Here is a 19,993-nt window from a genome sequence, read left to right on the forward strand (position 1 = left end):
TTGGAATGAAAGGGGACGGAAACACACCTTGCGGGTGTGTGGAGGAGGAGAAATGCTGCACCGAGAGAGGGGTATGTGTGTGTGCGTGCTGTGCTCATGTCTGTGCAGCCGTGTAGCTTAGAGGGAGCCTTCATTCCAGTTATACTGTTTTGGCCGTTATTTGAATCGTTTCGAAATTTTCCGTTCACATGATGCAGGGCTAACATTTTGATTCATTTGCCACAGCAATCCGTTTATTATCTCTTCACTGGGAGGGTTGTTTTTAAATGCACCGATCATGTATTGCTTCATTTCCTATTGTTTCCATATGTGTGATTGTCGCTGTCGATTTATTTCCTTCGTGAAGGGATCAGGTTTTGGGGCACTGTGGCCACTTCATGGCCACTGTGCTTGTACCCTTAAAGTGGTTTTTTTTAAAAAAAGGGATATCAGTAAATCATAGCACTGCCACAAAAACAACATGAATACATTGCTCAGAAGAAAAGAGCCTTCCCCCTCCCTTGAGGGCAAATGAGGGCTTGAGAAAGGGATATATCCTGCTTTGAATTGTATAGGAAAGGGCAAAGCATTAACATCTTCTCTCTTTTTAAAAATCCTGCTCTTCACAATACTTTGCACATCTTTTAAAACCCACTTTCTCCTCCCAACACTGCAAAAGAGGGGGGAGCCAAGAGCTGAGAGGGAGAGATATGCAGGGAAATAAGAAAAAGGGGATAAGTGAGTAAAGGAGGGAAGGGAAAAGGGGAGGAGGAGAGAAGGCTCGTACAACTCTAGTGATATATCACTGTTGTATTTTTTTAAAAAAAGGACAAGGGGGGCCTGATTGCCCCAAGAAACAATAGAGAAAATGAATTGATACAAAATTGAAGAGCCATGTGGCCCGCTATAACGATTCAAATACCTGTAGAAAGAAATGTAGCAATGCAATCCAAAGCAGTGTAAATGCTCCTGCCAATATGTATCCCACTTTACCACTGAAAATACCCGTATTTTTCGCTCCATAAGACGCACCTTTCCATAAGACGCACCGATTTTTTAGGAGAAGAAAACAGGAAAATATAATCTGTTTTCTTCGCTCCATAAGATGCACAGACTTTCCACGCCCCTGTTTTGTGGGAAAAAAGTGAGTCTTATGGTGCAAAAAATACAGTAATGTATCGATAAAACAGAGGGATGAAAAGAACTGGTATAACTGGGTTTCTTTTCTCACGTGTGACTGAGCCCTTAGTGTACTGTACACTGGTGGCCCTGTAACAAAATGTTATTTTTCCATGTGCCAACATGCTGCTAAAATGAGAGTGGGGGGCCCGATAACACTAAAGATGGATTACCTGGATGGCTTTATGCTCCCCACTACAAACTCAAGTTTGCAGCTTGTGTGTGCTCCTGGATTCAACTCTGAGGCTGGATGCCCCAGTTTTAACAGTGTGCATTTGCACACTTAAAATTAGTGCAGTCGCTGTGCCGGTTCCTGGATGTGTCTAGTCTGACTGCTGTGACACATGCTTTGGTTACCTCCCGGTTAGATTACTGCAGTATATGCTCTATAGCAGTGGTCCCCAACCTTGGGCCTCCAGATGTTCTTGGACTACAACTCCCAGAAGCCTACACCACCACCTTTTCTGGCCAGGATTTCTGGGAGTTGGTCCAAAAACATCTGGAGGCCCAAGGTTGATGACCACTGCTCTATAGAGCAGCTTTTAAAGAGTGTCTGCAAACTTCGGCGGATTCAAAATGTCTCAATGAAACAATGCAGCCGGACTAGTTACAGCGAGCTCATAACGTCACTGGAATGATCACCAGGAAGTATTTTCCTCTGTTTTTCTGGCCCATGGCTGACAACAGTGCAGTAATAACACCATTCTATGAATTAGCTGTATGTTTAGAGCCACAATGACAATAATTGCAACCTGGGTGCTGAGAAATAATGTGTAAAGCAATACATTCCTTTTAAAATACAACCTTTGGAACTAGATAATACTACCGAAGTGAGTTGTTGCTACCAACAGATCAGACTGCTTGGTGAAAGCTTACCTGACTGGATGTGACTTGAAAATACAGAGATAGGATTTTATAGGCAACTATAAAAGTAGTCACCCATAAATTAGTGTAGCTTTTAGGACCTCCACACATGTCAGAGCTTTCTTGGTAGTGGCCTCCTGGTTTTAGAAATTGCTTAAATTATACATCTAGTTGGCTCCCCACATGTTGTGGGGCAGCAATTAAAACAGAGTTTTATTTTTTTTATTTTTATTTTTAGAAAAATCAGCAGTAGCTGAACATGCCCTAAAACAAGTTGGACATGAAATTCTATTTCAAAATACTGAAGTACTGGACAATATCAGCAACCACTATGTTAGACTGCACAGGGAAGCCACTGAAATCCATAAACATCAACAGAATTTCAACAAATAGGAAGAAGACCTAAAACTAAACACGGCTTGGCTTCCAATATTGAAAAATACAGCCTGCAAAAGGTCAATGAACTCTACCCAGCCGCAAGAATCAGGCATCATTGCACAAAAAAGACCAGCTAAAGACACCCTTCAATCAAAGTAACAGATAATCTCTCCCCCCCTTATCACAACAAAAAACACGCTGATCACCCTATGTCCTGAAAAAAGACAAAAGCTGTTCCCACAGCTATAAATACTCAACTATCCAACAAACAGCAACAGAGCATGGACAGAGTTCCTACTCCAGTCCTCTGAAGATGCCGGCCATAGAGACTGGCAAAACGTCAGGAAGAACAACCTTCAGAACACAGCCAAAGAGCCTGAAAAACCCACAACAACCAAACCTGTTTCTGTTGCATCAATTATTGGGCCACATCCAGATGGATGCAAAGGTTCTGCCCAGAAGGTGTTTGGCTTCTTTCTGTTATGTGTTTGGTTCCCAGTGACTCATGGATCCATACTGCCTCAATGAGTTTCCCTGTTTTGCTATAGAGAGGAGGTCTTTTTCTAGGTCCTGCCACCTTCACAGTTGCATTTGGTGGAGACCCAGGAGAGGGGCTTCTCTGTGGCTGCTCCAAGATTTTGGAATGGCCTCCCACTGGAGGCCAGCCTTGCTCCATCTTGGCTGTCCTTCCGTGAGCAAGCGAAGACTTTTCTCACCAGGCAAGCTTTCTCTGAGTGATTGGCTGTCTGAGTGGGGTTCTTAAATGGATGGTTGTGCCTTTTACTGATTTCAATGTGTTTCTGGTGTTGCTTTTGTTTACTATTTTTTTAAGTGTGGCATTTTTAGGATCTGTATATTTACTGTTTTTAGATTTAAATATTGTATTTCAATGATATATACTGCATTGGGTTCTTTATAAGGAGAAAGGCAGGTTAAAATATTTTAAATACATAAAGTAATAAAATAAAATACAGATGAGAGGGAAGTGTTGGTCATATACTGCTGCTTATCTGCAATTTTCTTATATTTTAGCAGACACCTGTACTGTCTTACATTAGGTATTGCTGACAATGAACCCATATTAGGAAGAGCAAAGTATACATCAAATTACATAAATATGTAATACACACAAACATGCCCTTGGAGCTTAAAAGGGGGGGGGGCTGTCTTATCAAGGAATAGCTGGGGCATGACTATGTTTCTGTCAAGGCTTTAGAAATGAATGAATAAAGAAATAAAGGTGTAATTGATCAAGTAAGTCTCCTCTACTGAAATGGCAATGGACCAGACCCTGCTTTTTCTGCTGAGAATCAGGCCACAGATCTGTGAACCTGATAGGGATTTAATTGAGATATAATAGAATACGAGACAGCTGGCTTCCTTTATGTTTCTGTTACATCAATTATTGGGCCACATCCAGATGGATGCAAAGGTTCTGCCCAGAGGACGTTTGTCTTCTTTCTGTTGTGCAGGTTTGGTTCCCAGTGACTCATGGATCCATACAGCCTCAAGGAGTTTCCCTGGGGTTTATTTTTGGTTTTTGCTACAGATGAGAGAGATGATTGAATGTCTTAACAAAAGAAAACAACATTTTATTCACTATGCGGGACTTCCCTTTTTAGACTCTTTATTTAGCCTCAGTGTGATTGACCCACACATAGGTATGTAAGGGAAGGATTACAGATTTAAAGGTTCTTGGTTGATACCTTCTAGAAAATTTGGATCATGCTTTTCCTAGGTCGTCAAAATGTCATAAAAAGAGTGAAGGTTCAAGTCATACAGAACTCTTTCAAGTTTCGAAACACCCAGGTTCATGAAGAATCCTTAAAGTAAAGCACACATTTGAAATATATTTTGCTGGCCCATTAAAAGTCTTATTCAACTCTGAATTTTTAAATCTTAATTTGTTTCACAAGTGAACCATATGATTAGGTTTCTTTTATAAAGCTGGCATCTGCATTGATCCCTTTCATCAGGTGGGATCAAGGTTATGCCTCCCTCTTCTGTGCCTTGGGCATTCTATATCAGGTCAACATGTTTGATAACGCCTGTCTCCCATGAATAAAGCTTTATTTCATAACACATTCAACAGCACATTATAATAAGCATTTGAGACTTAAGCAATATTGGTTGATGTTTTGACTTCACATTAATAGGAAGCGCAGAAGGTTCCTCACACATGGTGTGAGTTTGACTTCACTTAGGTTCTCTCAGCTGCGATACAAGGATATCTGCAAGCGGGATCTGGAAGCCTTAGGAATGGACCTCAACAGATGAGAAACCTTGACATCTGAACATTCAGCCTGGAGGCAGGCAGTGCATCACGGCCTCTCCCAATTTGAAGAGACCCTTGTCCAGCAGGCTGAGGCAAAGAGGAAGTCACAAAAGCAGCAAAACCAGGGAGCTGGACAGGGGACAGATTGTATTTGTCTTCAATGTGGAAGGGATGGTCACTCTCGAATTGGCCTCCTGCACCACACTAGACGCTGTTCCAAGTCCTCCATATAGAGCACATTCCCATAGTCTCTCGATACTGAAGGATGCCTAATCAATCAATCAATCAATCAATCAATCAATCAATCAATCAATCAATCAATCAATCAATCAATCAATCAATCAATCAATCAATCAGGTTGTCTCAGTTATCCTTAACCATCTTCCCCCCCCTCCACCAGAGGCTGGGTGTCATGACAGCTATTGTGACTTTGGATGCAGCCCTCCAAAACAATGATACTGAGCTGTCTTTCTATATTCTGTAAATTCTAACGCAGAGACATGACCCGAATCCAAGACTCTTGAGTGCAGAGTAAGGATGGGGAATGTAGAAGGCCACAGGCTGGATGTGTTCCTCCTCCAGATGAAATTATCTTTGCACAAAAACAAGGGAGGGTGGTGGTTTTTGCTCCTTTCAGCTTCGTGGTGGGGAAATGTAACATCCTAGCAACATGAAGGGGACAATAATACTGGCCTACCATTTAGGGTTGTTGTAAGCAAAGCACTCACTGCCATTGTCTTCGTAGATCCCTTTCTCTGTTCTCAGATCACTGACAGGAGACCTTTCACATGCATCCCTGACCATGAAGATGATGGTTGGCTGGCAATGAGGGTGCATGTGTGGAAATATTTTCTCAGTTATAGTATTGGATGGAATGGAATGCTCTCCCCAAAGGGAAGTACAGCAGAGCTGAAATAGGTGTCGAAAAGTAGAAACAGAGGAAACCCAGAAACGATCAAGAGGTTGGGACATTTTCACTAGAACGAAAAGTTATGGTGTTCAAAATCAGAAAGAAAAGGGAAAGTGGGAGAGGTGGAAGCTCACGACATGGAGTGTAGTACATAAATGGAGGAGGAGGAGATTTTTCCCCCCTTTGGGACACTCAAACTGGTATTCACGGAGGCTGAAAGGTGATGGGTTGAGGGTACAAAATAAAACATGGAATTCTTCACACAGCACAGGGTGATTAAGTGTACCATTTAGTGCCATGAGTGATGGCTGCCTGCTTGCACAGCTTTGTGGTAGAAAGGCGGGATAGAACTATCTTAATTACAGTAAATTAAACAAAGCAGTCATCTTTATAGAGAACAGAACTATTAATCCTAGTTACCTATCATAGTGGGTATGGATCCTGTCTAGTATCAGTGGTCATAAGCCTGTCTGTATCACTTGCTGGGGAGCATGGGACAGAGGGCACCCTTGCATTCAGGTCCTGCTGGTGGGCTTCTGGTTGGCCACTGCAGTAACATAAACTGGAAGGGACAGGACTTTCTCCAGTGAGCTCTGGCTGTGCTGGCTAAAATAATATTTCTGAGCCCTGCTTTTTACTGTAAGTTTGCCTCTTGCAGACTCTTTATGGGCTTTTTTTAAATTTTTAGTGCCAGCAAATGTATTTACTGAAAACTTTTGTAGGCATTAAAAATTTAACCCGTTGCTTTTCTTTTACATCTCCTGCTTAATTTTAGTGCCCCCATCCTGATAGGGTTTATGTTCAATAATAGCTATAAAACTTATATATTAAAAAGTAATACAGACATGCATCAAAGCACCCTTCTGTTCTTCTTATCGATTTATTTTACACACCCCAGCATGGAATCATACCTCCTTTCTCTTGGCCTCCTTTCTTCTGTCCTATTTTGGATTTTGATTTCAGACGTGTGGTGGAATTTTGATCTAATGAGACAGCCCAAAACGAATGCAGAACTAAGAGATTATGTGAAACAGAGATATTTGGGGAGAGGTGGAATAAAAGAGAGAAGCAGGCAGGATGGGGTTACTGCAGAAAGCAGAGAAGATGTAAGGAGGAAACAGATAATTGGAAAATGGTCCAGCCAACAGGGAGATGGAGGAAATCTTTATTGACCAAAATAACTTCTTTTATCAGTCGGTCAGCATGTGGCTAACTGGCAGTGTGTGTTTTGATTCAGAGGACAGGTGGCAATAAGAATGGCTAGATCAGTGTAACTGAACCTTGAATTCCCAGAGAAATGCTGCCAGTTGGAAGCAGGAAGAGACAAAGGAGTGAGCAAGGGTGAAGGAAGAGCCACGATTTATGAAGAAGACTTGAACTGGACAACAGTTTATGGGAATGCAGCCCAGAAAAAGAACAGCACGGGCCCATTTACTATGTGTCCTCTTCCAAACTTCATTGCAACAAATAAACGTACATTATAGGAGTGCAATCTGGCATGCAGACCGAGCATATCAATTAGAAACAAGCAAATATTTTGTTATATGCCATCAAGTTACATCTGATGCATAGCAACCCCAATAGAGTTTTTCAAGGTGTGTGAAATATTTGTAGGAGTGATTTTACCACTGCCACTCCCCCAGTGAGTTTCCTTAGCCAACAGAGATTTGACCCCAGGTCTCCCAAGTGGCAGTTTTTCTCTCACACTGCCTTTCACTGCTTTATGCCACAAATGCCCTTTAAAGGCCCAACAGCAGGGGGTTGTCATTTTAGGACATTTGCAAGGGTACCTTCTCCTTTAGGCTTGTACAGCTAGTCTTCAGAAGCGCATTGCCCCGCTGCATCTGCTTCCTGACACTGCCAATTTATCTTCCTTCTCCATGTCAACAACTGGGAGTTGATCTTGATCACTTCTGTGACAGCCTGATCCATATGAGATCCACATGCGGTGCAAGTGGTTAAGTGCTGGACTTAGAAACTGGAGAATCCATGAACTATTGGCCCAGGAAACTCCTGGGATGAACTTGAGCCGGGCACTCTCATCCTAACTTACCTCACAGCGTTATTGTTAAGGGTAAATGAAAGGCGTTGTATGGTGATGAGCCTAGCCATCTCTTCCACCTTTGCATTTCTATAGTACTAAGAGAAAAATGTGCTAAATCCAATTGTTAGTCCCAATTAGAGATGGTCATGAACCATTTGCTTTGGTGGTTTGTCTTGATTATCATCGCAACAGATGTTAGGCACACCAACCCCTTCAGCAGTGCCCACTCAGAACCAGTGTCCCATCTTCCCTGCCCTGCTTCCCCTGGACTCTGCTTCTGAGTGGGAGCCCACCAGAGGAGGTGGGGCACCAAACCACTGAACACCGCTTGCAGTGGTGAATAAATTGAGACGATTTCTAACTCTAATGAAAGTTGATCCACTTAATCAAAGGAATTTATATAAGTGTTGACTCACCAAGTTCCCATTGATTCAGTGGGTCTGCTCCTTGTTCTCATGTGCTGCCCAGATTTACATTCCACTTACAGGGACTCTAATATGATTTTCAATGTGAAAACCAAGGGAATGGTTTTACCATTGCAGGCTGGCCAGATAGCTCAGTGGTTTAGGTATCTTGGTTGTGGAGCCAGAGGTTCTGAGTTGAATTTCTGACTGTGCTTCCTTTGAGTAGGGCCAGTCTGTGTGGCTCGGCCAAACTGCAGAGTCCCAGAGCTGCCCCCAGAGGAAGGGAAGGGTAAATCACTTCTGAGTATTCTCTACCTGGAAAACCCTGAAAGGGTACCATAAGTCAGAGTTGACTTGATGGCATATGATTATTTACTATTGCCACACACATCCCATGGCATGACTTAATGGAGATTCAAACCCTGTATAGCTCAGTAGTTCAGGCACCTGGGTGCAGAACCAGAGGTTGGGAGTTCAATTCCCCACTGTGCTTCCTGGGAGTGCAACCAGCCTGTGGTCTTGGGTAAGTTGGACAGTTCCCGGGTGCCCCAGAAAAAGGGAATACGTAGTAAACCACTTCCGAGTAAGGTGGTGCCTCGCTAAATGATGTTAATCCGTTCTGTGAAAATCGCTGTGTTGTGAAAACATCATTTTGCGAAGCGCGGTCCCCCAGTGGAATGCATTGAAATCTACTCAATGCGGTCCAGTGGGAAAATTGTCATCTAGCGAAAATCGCCCATAGGAAACCATCGTTTTGCGAGGCGTGGTTCCCCATTGGAATGCATTGAAATACACTATATTCAATGTGTTCCAATGGGAAAATCATTGTCTAGCGAAAATCAACCATAGGAAACCATCGTTTTGCGAAGCGCAACAGCGATCGCAAAAACTCATCGTCTAGATTAATCATCCCGTGAGGCACCACTGTATTTCCTACTTAGAAAACTCTGGAAATGGCTGCCATAAGTCATAACTGATTTGACAGCACACAAAGAACTTTCAGCTCTTTGGAGGAAAGATATAAGCATAAATGAAAATCATATTTAAAATTTATAGATACTGTATATTTAATTCTTTTTATATTGTATTTTTTTCTTTAATTTTTATAGTTTGTTTTGATATTGTGAGCCACCTTGGGTTCTCTTGAGGAGAAAGGCAGGGTATAAATATTTTAAATAAGTAATAATGATACAGTAATGGTGAGGTCTATTCCAAAGCCTTACAGTGCAATATTTTGATAACATGGGACAAAACCGCTGCTAAATGAGCTGGTACTGTAATAGCCTAATTTTTATAGCTGGATCCTATTTATCTTCTCAGATATAAGCCACTGTCCTTCTCGCGGATTACTCCTAGATAAGAGGATCATGGCCTTAAAAACAGCACATTAAATACAATACACACTGAAGCACGGCAGCGCAAGGGCGGGAAATGGCTCGCCTTTCCACTCCCCCACCCTCCGGGGCTAGAAAATTTAGCTAACCCAGCAAAAAGCAGCAAAACAACGTGCTGCCTAAGCAAAAAGTTAAACCAGCCGCTTGCTCTGTTGAGATCAAAATAGCTGCCCTGCCTTCTCAAGCACGCCCCTAAGTGGGAGGAGCTTCGCTTCGGCCCAAGATGGCGGCCGTCCTGAAAGCGGCCTATGCACACCCCAGGCGAGCGGGGTTGGGTTGCGACTTTGACAGCATCATGTCCCCCGCCGGCGCCCGTAGCGGCCCAAGATGGCGCCCGGCCTGGGAGCGCCCTATGAGCGGCGCGCGGCTGGGGCGAGGCTGCTCCTGTCCCGAACCCGGCGGGCGGGGGCAGTGTTGCCATGGCAGCGAAGAGTAGGTGTCACACCGGGCCACTTCCTGGTTGGAGGCCAATGTCCCGGGCACTAAGCTGGGAAAAGAGCCGTGGGGAGGAGGCGGGACGAGGCCCCGGAAGGAGCGGGAGGCCGAGGCGGTGAGGTAAGGAGCCCGGAAAGGGGCGCACGGGGGGGGGAGTTCTGCTCTTCTCGGACTTTTCCATTTGAGGCGGGGTACGTGGGGGGGAGAGAGACCGAAATGGGACGGGGGGGTGAAGCTCAGGCCTCCTTATAAGCCCTTTGCCGGGTGGGCTATTCCATTCCTTAAAGGGGGAGGGGTCGGCGGGTTGGGCTGGCTCATTCCACGCGCCCTCCCCGGCGGTCCAATGAGGGGCGAGAGTTTCCTCAAGCGATGCCTGCCTGTGGAGCTGGGATTCTCCATTACTCTAGAAAAATAGGGGTGGGTGGGTTCGCCTTGGACCCTCCCACTTCTGCCCTTGGTGGGGGGGAGGAGGAGGCCGAAGAGAGGAGGGACCCTCGACGGTGTGGTGGAGAGAAAGGGGAGGCGCTCGCCCTCTTTTTATGGTGGGTCGACTTTTTTTGTGGGGGGGTGGTGGACAAGAGTGGGAGTGGCAAGGTTTCCTTTTTTGGGGTGGGGGGGATAGGATCTGACCCATTTCTTGGGAAACTGCATGGGGGGGGAAAGTAGAGGGTTGCTTATGGGGGGTCAGATTTAAAGGAGATTGTAAAGGGGGGGAGCCTCTGAAATGGGGGCATGTTGAGGTGCACGTGGAGGGGGGGACAAGGATGATGAAAGTTGAACCAGAGTTCTGCAGAGGGGGAATCTGAAATGAGCAGAGTGGGGACAAAAATCTATAATTTTATTTATTAAATGAGGAGTGGGTGTCTTTAAATTGCCCCATCGGCCTGATTTTGCAGCACAGTTCTGTGCCTATTTATTCAGAAGCCCCAGGGGGGTGAGGGGGGTGGGGTGTCCACTTCCAGGTAAGTTGGCCTTAAAAGGAGTGATGTTGCCCAGCTTCTGAGTTGTGAAAGGGATTTTCTGCTGTTTCCTTGAACTGGGACCGTGGGAATCTGGAAACACTGTGTGTGTTAATTTGTTTTCCCTATTTGTGTGTGTGTGTGTGTGTATTCACCTTGGCCACCCTTTGTTGATGACGGGTGTACAAATTGCACTCCTCATTCCTCTGACAGCATCGTGGTGGGTTATATTAGAGGGTACCCCCTTGTCTTACTCTCTGTGTGTTTTCCTGCCGGTGCCACTTAACTTTGCACCGTCTGCATCAAAACTAATTTCAGAATACAGAGTTGTAGTAACTAAAATTGGAATTAAAAAGAAAGAAAGAAAAGAAACACCCTTGAAACGTTAGCATAAAATTGATCAGAAGGAAAGTCACTTGCAGTAATTAAACTCTGCCTTTGTTAGAGGCTTTGATTTTTCCCCCACGTGGTCAAGTGTGTGTGAGGGGGGAATAGAGCAGTGGAAGGAGACCTGGACACAAAAGACTCTGGACTACGTAGTTGTGTTCCTTGAATAAGCTGGTGTTAAAAAGGGGATCAGCCTGTCAGGCTTGTGGGAGAGTATTTTAAGTGGATTGGTACAGCTCAATCTGTCTTGTGCAGAAGCCTTTCAGCTGTAACTTTGCTTCCCTGCCTCGTGCACTTTCTTTAGGAAGAGGCAGTTCTTAAGTATTATTAAAGGTGTTGCATTCTTCTACGTTTGTACTGTGTAATGACCACACAACTTCCTTTTGTTTTAATTAAATAGCATAGGTGTTTCCTTGATGTGCCTTTGGGAACATTTGCGTTTACTGGTCGCTGAATGGCTGGCTTAAGAGAATCGCGGTATCCTATTACCAGTCCTAAAAATTCAGGATGACTTTCTTTGTCAGAAGTTTGGAACAGTCTCTGAAACTTGCTTCATGAAGCCATCTAGGGGTTCTTTTTGATACTGGGTTGAGATAGAACTGGAGTGGCTTACAAAGAACTCTTTCAGTTTTGTCCCATTTTTATTCAAGAAGTGACCGCTTTTGATGACACTTACTGACAAGTAAGGATACAATCCTGGGCATATTTTCTTGAGACCAGGTAAACTCAATTTAGCTGTATGGGATTTGCTTGGGAGTAAAAGGGTCTGAATTGACTTGATGGCACACAGTTGTTATTAAGCATGTGTAGAATTGGGTTACAAGAGTGACTAATGCAACATAGGTTTTTTTTTTAACATAGTAGGCATTCATTTATTTGAAAGCTGTCAAAGCCTCATTCTGTTCTTTTTAACTTCTGACCCAGCAGCTAGTAGAAGCAGTTTGCTGAGGGATTCTTTGATGTGTAAATACATTGAAACTGTGAATGAGAAAGGAGGTGTGTCTTGGCAAATATTTGATCTGTTCCTCTATTATTCCTTGCCTGATTTGTCAGCAGTTCTGGAAAGGTTATCAAATGGAAGGAAATGAGACGCTCTAAGTGTAACCTAGAGCATTTCTTGGTTTGTCAAGGTAGAATATTTGACCTGCTAATTCACAGGGCGGTTGTTGTTATTGTTATGTGCCCTCAAGTTGCCTTGGACTTAGGGCGACCCTACATATGAGCTGTCATCAGCTGTCCACATTCCTCAGTTGTGTTCAGTACTCTTTTCCTAAAGACTTTTTAATTAACTGTGCCTCAAAGTAGAATTGAAGGCAACTGCTTCAGTTTCTGTAAAATTATGTCTAGATAATGGATGGTTGATTAGGAGAATTAGGATTTGTCCTGAGGATCTCTTTGCTGTGTGTGTGGGCTTTTTTTTTTTGCACATAAGTATGTAGAAAAAAATGTGTGAGATACAATCAAACTGGAAATCAGCCAAAGTAGAGAAACTAAGTCATCTTAGGGCTGTGCTGATGCTTTTATTTCCTGCAAATAGAATATCCCTACAAGCATGTGCCACTAGCTGCAGAGTCCACATATAGCTTTGTAAAGGCTCCAGTCCCATAAATATGGATGTAAACTTATTTAAAGTCAGAGAAGCTTGCTTCCAAGAAGACGGACGTATAAAAATCAGTGAGATATAATGCGAGCGGAGATGGTGTGACCCTACTGTATGTAGCTGAGGAAATAATAAAACATACATCTTGATGGTTACAGGCAAGCAAAAACACAGATTTTTTTCTTGTTGAAGCTATTGCTTGCAAATAGCTTTGCCTCTCCTGAAATAGCACATCTCTTCAAACCGGGTGGAGTTGTAATTAGAATGGAATTTCTAATAAGAATACAATAGTGGGCAAAGCTTACAGTTGAGCACACTTTGAGCAGCATGTAATTTAGTGAGAGGTCTCATGACACGTACCATGTCTGTGTCCAAATTACAGTTCAGGAGAGGCACAATGATGTAAATACTGATGCAGAGAGATCAGGTGTTTGTTGTGTGGCGTCCGACAAACCCTCCAGCAGCTTGATTGTAGGCTACAGGGAACTGATTGAGGCTTGCGATAGAGCAGCCTATTTCCACAATGACAGCCCCGGTTCCAAAGTGGGGCACAATATTTTTGCAGTGGCCAGGCTTGCTGGTGAGTATTGTGTGACTCAGGCATGAATATCGGTTTAGATATTCATCCAGATTTGGTACTAAAGCCTTTCCTGGATTTTGCTGCAGGTTGAGGAACTTGACGGTTCTTCTGGCCTGGATGGGGCACTTCTTGCATTTCCAAGAGCAAGCCATGCTGAACAAAGGACTGCCTCTAGTTTTGAGTATCTCCTCACTTGCATAACATTCTGGATCTGGGTCCTGCTACATGACCCAGCTCCCATGCCTGGTTTACTCTTTGTGGTTGTGGGTTGCAGCAGTTTTGTGATCTGTAGTGAATGAATTTGGGCTTCCTGAGGCCAAAGATATCCTTTGTCGTTGTTATGTGCTGCCAAGTCAAAACCAACATAGCGATCCTGACACGGTTTTCAAGATAAGATTTAAGGAGTGGTTGAACCAGTTCTACTCCTCCAGTGAGTTTCCATGGCTGAGTAGGGAATTGAACCCTACTCTCCAGAGTCCTAGTCCATTGCTGCATCCACTAGACCAGTGGTCCCCAACCTTCAGCCTCCAGATGTTCTTGAACTTCAACTCCCAGACATCCTAGCCAGCAGAGATGGTGGTGAAGGCTTCTGGGAGTTGTAGTCCAAGAACATCTGGAGGCCCACGGTTGGGGACCACTACACTAGACCACAGTGGGTACATGTAAGATGTCCTTTAGCAATTACTGTATTTTTTGCTCCATAAGACACACCAATTTTTTGGGAGAAGAAAACAGGAAACTATAATCTGTTTTCTTCGCTCCATAAGACGCACAGACTTTCCACCCCCCCTGTTTTGTGGGAAAAAAAGTGTGTCTTATGGTGTGAAAAATACGGTAATTAAAGCATTAGGACTAGACCAGCCATCTGACAGCATGGCCAGTATCAAAGACAGAGTTTGGACAAGTTAGAGTTTGGAGGGTAGGTAACATGGCCATGATGGCTTAGGGATTCAGAGAGCTGTGGTTCCCAGAAGTAACTTTCCTATCATCTGGTCAGGGATAAATGCTAAAGGGGACTCTATCAGCTTTGTGAAAATGCTACATGCTAATACTACTTCTAGCTGAACTCTTCTCCCCAACATGCAAGTTTGGAAAATGCAGGGGTTCCTTTAGATAGGAAAAGTATTCAGGCGAATTCTGTATTGCTAGCAAAGCTTTTCATCTTCATCCTGCTGAATGAATAAAGGGAACATGTTGAACAGAACCTCATTACCTGTGTTTGGGCTATGGATGAACCCGTTTGGTGTTTTTTTTTATGTCAGTTGCACTTTGATTTTTGAGGCTCAGCAGCATTGCTAAATAGCTGCATGCCATGTAAACACACTTTGAAACCTGGCTGTTTCATTTTCTTGGCAAATTTCTCTGCATACGTGGTTGTCCTGTTGAATTTCATATTTTTTCACAGAAAAATCCCCAGCAAGCCCTGTCCTGTTTAGGTGATTATAAGATGACGTTTCTGAAAAAGAAATTTTACTGTTTGTTTTCAACAAGTTGGCCATGGCCAACAAACCATTGCAAACACACAGACATTGTATGTTAAGTGCTTAAAAGCACTCAGTAGGAAAAATGCCAAATGTGAAACATATACCAGATAATACATTGAATATAAAAACACAGTGCATGTATTTGCAAATCACAGGAAGTAAAATGTTGTTTAAAAGCTTTTGTAGAAAAATGCGGCAAAGTTTAGAGTTCAAAGCATATTTATAGGGATGTTATCATCTGACATCCAGAGCTTCAAAATGTGGTTTGCTTGGACTTCCTTAAGATTATTCCAGCTACAGGAAATATCTGATAATAGAAATTGCAGCTTTTACAAGAGCTACAGAATTACAGATTTAACACATTACTCCTTTGGACTATGAATTCCTTGATATTGGATTCTGGGAGTGGAAGTCCAAAAAGTAGAGTTCCCAAGTTCTGCATTTAATTTCATGTGTAGGCAGAATCCAGAAGAAACCATCCTTCTAGCTGTAATCATGTTGTGTGGGGTACATGCATGTCCACCTATGTGTAGGTAAACATGCTTTAAGCAATGGTCCCCAACCTTGGGCCTTCAGATGTTCTTGGACTACAACTCCCAGAAGCCTTCACTACCACCTCTGCTGGCCAGGATTTCTGGGAGTTGAAGTCCAAGAACATCTGGAGGCCCAAGGTTGGGGACTACTGCCTTAAGGTACACTGGCTGAAATCCAGTAGCAAACTGGTACAAGAGTAGGCTAATTGAATCAATGGGGATGTGGTGAGTCAACACATGTGTAAGTTGCACTAATTCAATGGGCTACTCTAATTATGACTTACTGTTGGATTTCCGCCACTGTTACCTGCATACACTTTATAAGTTAATGAGGACTCTCGCCCTTTTTTGTGCTGAGTCCAGGCAATTACAAACCCACAAGGGATTCTTACGGTATCTGCAGTTCCTGCTATTTTTTTAAAAAAAGTTCAGGGTTGAAATGTGTGATGAGGAGGCTGCATGAAGTAATTTACAATATTTCTTTGCCACTTGGAATGTACCTTTCTATCAGCACATTCAAAGTATTTTTTAAAATTTAAAATAGTGAGGGGGAATTGTAAACCGCCCGGAGAGTGCTTGTAGCGCTATGGGGATATATATAAGTCCAAAAAAAAAACCAACAAAAAAAAAACTGCACAAATATCACACGGTCACACTGCAGAATCCTTTTCAGGAGTTAGGCTGCTACACATTTGGCGGTTTGGCGCTGGCCTGGCTCCGTTCCTTCTTGGAGGACTGACCCCAGAGAGTACAGCTTGGGGAGAATTTCTTGGCCCCGTGGAGTCTCAATTGTGGGGTTCCACAGGGGTCGATTATCTCCCCAATGCTGTTTAACATCTATATGAGGCCGCTGGGTGGGGTCATCCGGGGATGTGGGGCTTGGTGTCATCAGTATGCTGATGATACTCAGCTGTACATCTCCTTTCCACCTACTGCAGGAGATGCCGTTCTGTCCCTTCAGCGCTGCCTGGGGACCGTACTGCAATGGATGCAGGAGAACGGGCTGAGGCTGAACCCGGACAAGACGGAGGTACTGAGGGTGGGCGCCCCCATAGTAGGGGGTTTGGGAAACTCCCTCTCTTTTGGGGGGGTGACCCTCCCCGCCAGGGACGGGGTCCGCAGCCTGGGGATCCATCTGGACCCAGCGCTCACCATGGAATACCAGGTGGCGTCCGTGGTCCAAACCGCCTTTTACCATCTTAGGCGGATAGCCCAGCTGCGGCCCTATCTTGAGGTGGGGGCGCTCACTACCTTGGTGCATGCGCTCGTAATCTCAAGATTAGACCACTGTAATGCGCTCTACGTGGGGCTAGCTTTGAGGCTGCTGCGGAAACTACAGGTGGTGCAGAATGCGGCGGCCAGACTTCTTAGCGGTGTGAAAAAATACCAACACATTTCACCTACTCTGGGCACATTACATTGGCTGCCCATCCACTTCCGCATCGACTTCAAAGTGTTGATGCTTACATATAAAGCCCTAAACGGTTTAGGGCCTCGATACTTGGCGGAACGCCTACCCCCACCAAGATCTACCCGTGTCACCTGTGCGAGCCAGGAGGCGAGGCTGAGGAGCCTAACGCCGAGGGAGGCCCGGAAAGAAAAGACAAGAAATCGGGCCTTCTCGGCAGTGGCTCCTCGCCTCTGGAATAACCTCCCTCCTAACATTCGCGCGGCTCCCTCGCTGGGCATTTTCAAAAAACAACTAAAAACATTGATGTTTCGGCAGGCCTTCCCCTTTGTCAGCTCCTGACCCCCTTTTCCTTCTTCTCCCAGTGTTTGGCCTATCTTCTGAAAGTCCTCCTTATGTAAATTGCTTTTAATCATATTGTTGTTGTTTATGCTGGTGTAAGCCGCCTAGAGTAGTCTTAATTGATTAGATAGGCGGGATATAAAATAAATAAGTAAATAAATAAAATAATTTTTTAAGTAATCAGACAGAACTTAAGTAGATGTTCAGGCTATACAGAAGGAGGCATTCCCACATGACTTCTCAGTCACTGTTTCCTCAGGGGCCAAACATTGGCGGAAGGGTAGGGTAGGATCATGAAGGGTTCAAAAAATCCCCAGCTGAGCTTCTGGACTTCATTTGTAGTATGGCCACTGTACAGAACATTTCCTTATTGTATTATCGTAAGTCATGCCAAATAGGCTGCCGATCTTTTACTGATCGCAGACAGTTTAACATTCGTGACCGAAGGGCAATTGGAGCCTGGGATTCTTAAATCCAATATTCTCTAACGAGGCCCTAATTGTGTTTTGAGGCAGCAGTCCTTTATCCACTTATTTGGCAATAAGCCTCATTTGAATTGATGTGGTGGCGCTGTGGGTTAAACCACAGAAGCCTCTGGGCTGCAAGGTCAGAAGACCAGCTGTCGTAAGATCGAATCCACGCGAGGGAGTGAGCTCCCGTTGCTTGTCCCAGCTCTTGCCAACCCAGCCATTCGAAAGCATGTAAATGCAAGTAGATAAATAGGTAGCACCACGCTGGGAAGGTCACAGCGTTCCGTGTCTAGTTGCGCTGGCCACGTGACCACAGAAACTGTCTTGGGACAAACGCTGGCTCTGCGGCTTGGAAACGGGGATGAGCACTCCCCCCTAGAGTCGGACATGGCTGGACTAAATGTCAAGGGGAATCGTTACCTTTTACCTCATTTGAATCAGTGAGATTTACTTCTGAGTAGACATATATAGTTGTTCGCAATAAATTTGTGCGCAGGACACATGTGGTTTCTCTCAGAATGGAGCTGTTCAGAATGCAAGTGGCTCCTTGTCAATGAAGCACTGCTCTTGAAAGTGTCTGTGCATATAAATACTGTATGTATATGCAAATTCATTTCCAGACTCTGTATTTATTGTTGTTGCAATAAAAAGGATGGCACGTCTCCTGAATGCTTTTGAGCCTCATTTTACAAGGCTTGGAGTGTACCTTTGAATCCTCCTTCGTAGTGATGCTCCTTTATGGCACGAGAGGAAGAAATGTAGGTTCTGCTTCCTTATCTGGAGTCTTTTTAAAATGTAAGACATTAACCAAACCTGTGGGGTCCTTGCTGAGAGTCCACATCAATTTGGCATGTGCTTCGTTGCACTCTGAACACATATTGCAAGGAAATAGCAATAATGGGGGTGCAAGCTGTCTTTTAGGGGAGGCTTCTCTGATCTTTCCTCGTTGTGGAATTCCTGATGTGCTTCTGATTTTGTATCCGGCTGTTGTCACACATGCCTTAGGTGTGTGCTGTTTGAGTTCCTGCCTCCTTTGGAAAGTGTTTGGAAATCTTGAGTAGGTCCAAAATACGGTGGTGAGGCTGTGGACCAGAGATAGTTGCAGGGTAAATAGGAATTCTTTTCTACAGCAACTTCACAGACTAGCAGTCCTAGATGCAATCGGAGTGCTAGTTATGATCTATAAAGCCTTTTACAGTTATGATTAGGTTACCTGGAGGACTCTTACCTCTGTGAACCTGCCTGTGACTTGGAAATGGGAAGAACCACCTTTTTTCTGTTCCACCGCCCTCGCAGGTGCATTTGGTGAGGATCTGAGAAGGGGATTCTTGGCTGTCCCAGGCTATGCAACTCCCTTCTAAGAAAACCAGGCTGTCCCTCTCCCAATTATAGTATCCTTACATCTACAGACAAAAGACCATTTGTCTAGATTGGCCATCGGAGTTTGATGGACCAGTTAGAAAAGGTCTTTTCATGGTGGCCATTCTATTTCAGTTTTGGTACTTTAAAATGTTATTTTAAATCATGTTGGCTGAAATCCTCTAGGAAGGATGTTGTTAGCAACAGCTGACTGCTGCTGATTAAAGGATTTCTGTTGTTGAGGTGCACACAACTCAAAGAAGCTATGTGTTGCCCTGAAATCATCAAAGAAAACCTTTAATTAGCAGTAGTCTGCCACTGCCATCGTTCCCGTTTCACAAGCAAGTCTTGCCCCAGAGGATATTTGTCTGTTTTTCAATACAGTATTTGTTTTACTGTGATAATTTATTAAATAGTGTTTCAAAACTGTAATATATTGTGGTTGCAGCAGCACTTTTAAAAATGCATGTTGTCAGCTGTCTTGGCCTTGCCAAGGGAAACCGGAGATAAATAAATGAAATAAGTAAATTCTTACCCCGTCCAGAATTTGAAAAGTGCCACTTTACTATGTGAGAGAGTGAGGAGTCTGCCATGGAAACCTGGTTTCAGGAGCTGGAGCATGTTTCCAGTGCATGTTTTTATGTTATACAATATAGTCAAAAAACGAGATGCAAATGATCTTGTAGATTATGGGGTAGCAGCAGGCATATGTTTCATTTTTACCTTCTTCTTGTGCAAAACATCCCACTGGAAGCAAATTGCTTGTATTAATCCTGTTGTAAGCCAATCATATAAGGACTGCAATTAACATAGTAAGTAGCTCAGATCAGTGAAAGACGCCTTCAGAGGATGACATTGGTCCAGTCAGAAGATCACGGATGCAATCAAGCAACTCATGTAAACCATCTTATCTTTGATTAGGAAGTATGCTGTGTGGTGTTACTTTAATTATAAGTTACAAAACAGGCAGCTTTTCTCTGCTTTATCAGTGTCACGTATGTTTTCTCAC

At 43.9% G+C, this 19,993-nt stretch overlaps 1 protein-coding gene and 1 long non-coding RNA gene across 6 annotated transcripts in view; both read left to right on the forward strand.

Moving 5' to 3' along the window:
* On the forward strand, positions 1–9,400 carry LOC144583174 (uncharacterized). Its single transcript, XR_013536822.1, has 2 exons — positions 1–71; positions 2,261–9,400. It is a non-coding gene; the product is annotated as an uncharacterized LOC144583174 (long non-coding RNA).
* Positions 9,401–9,843: 443 nt separating this feature from the next.
* Positions 9,844–19,993, forward strand: part of USP6NL (USP6 N-terminal like) — a 171,080-nt gene continuing 160,930 nt past the window's right edge. For 2 of the 5 annotated variants that reach the window (XM_020801066.3, XM_078376457.1), the window contains exon 1: positions 9,844–9,982. Coding sequence is in view for 1 of the 5 variants with exons in the window: in XM_073002547.2 (XP_072858648.2) it covers positions 10,232–10,404 (173 nt within the window). In the remaining 4 variants the exon portion in view is untranslated. Of the gene's footprint in view, positions 10,054–10,108; positions 10,405–19,993 lie in introns of those variants that run through there. The other 3 variants (XM_078376456.1, XM_073002547.2, XM_073002548.2) reach the window with 3 other exon arrangements.

Source organism: Pogona vitticeps, chromosome 5 (assembly GCF_051106095.1).
Source record: "Pogona vitticeps strain Pit_001003342236 chromosome 5, PviZW2.1, whole genome shotgun sequence".
In the NCBI taxonomy this organism is placed as follows: domain Eukaryota; kingdom Metazoa; phylum Chordata; class Lepidosauria; order Squamata; family Agamidae; genus Pogona; species Pogona vitticeps.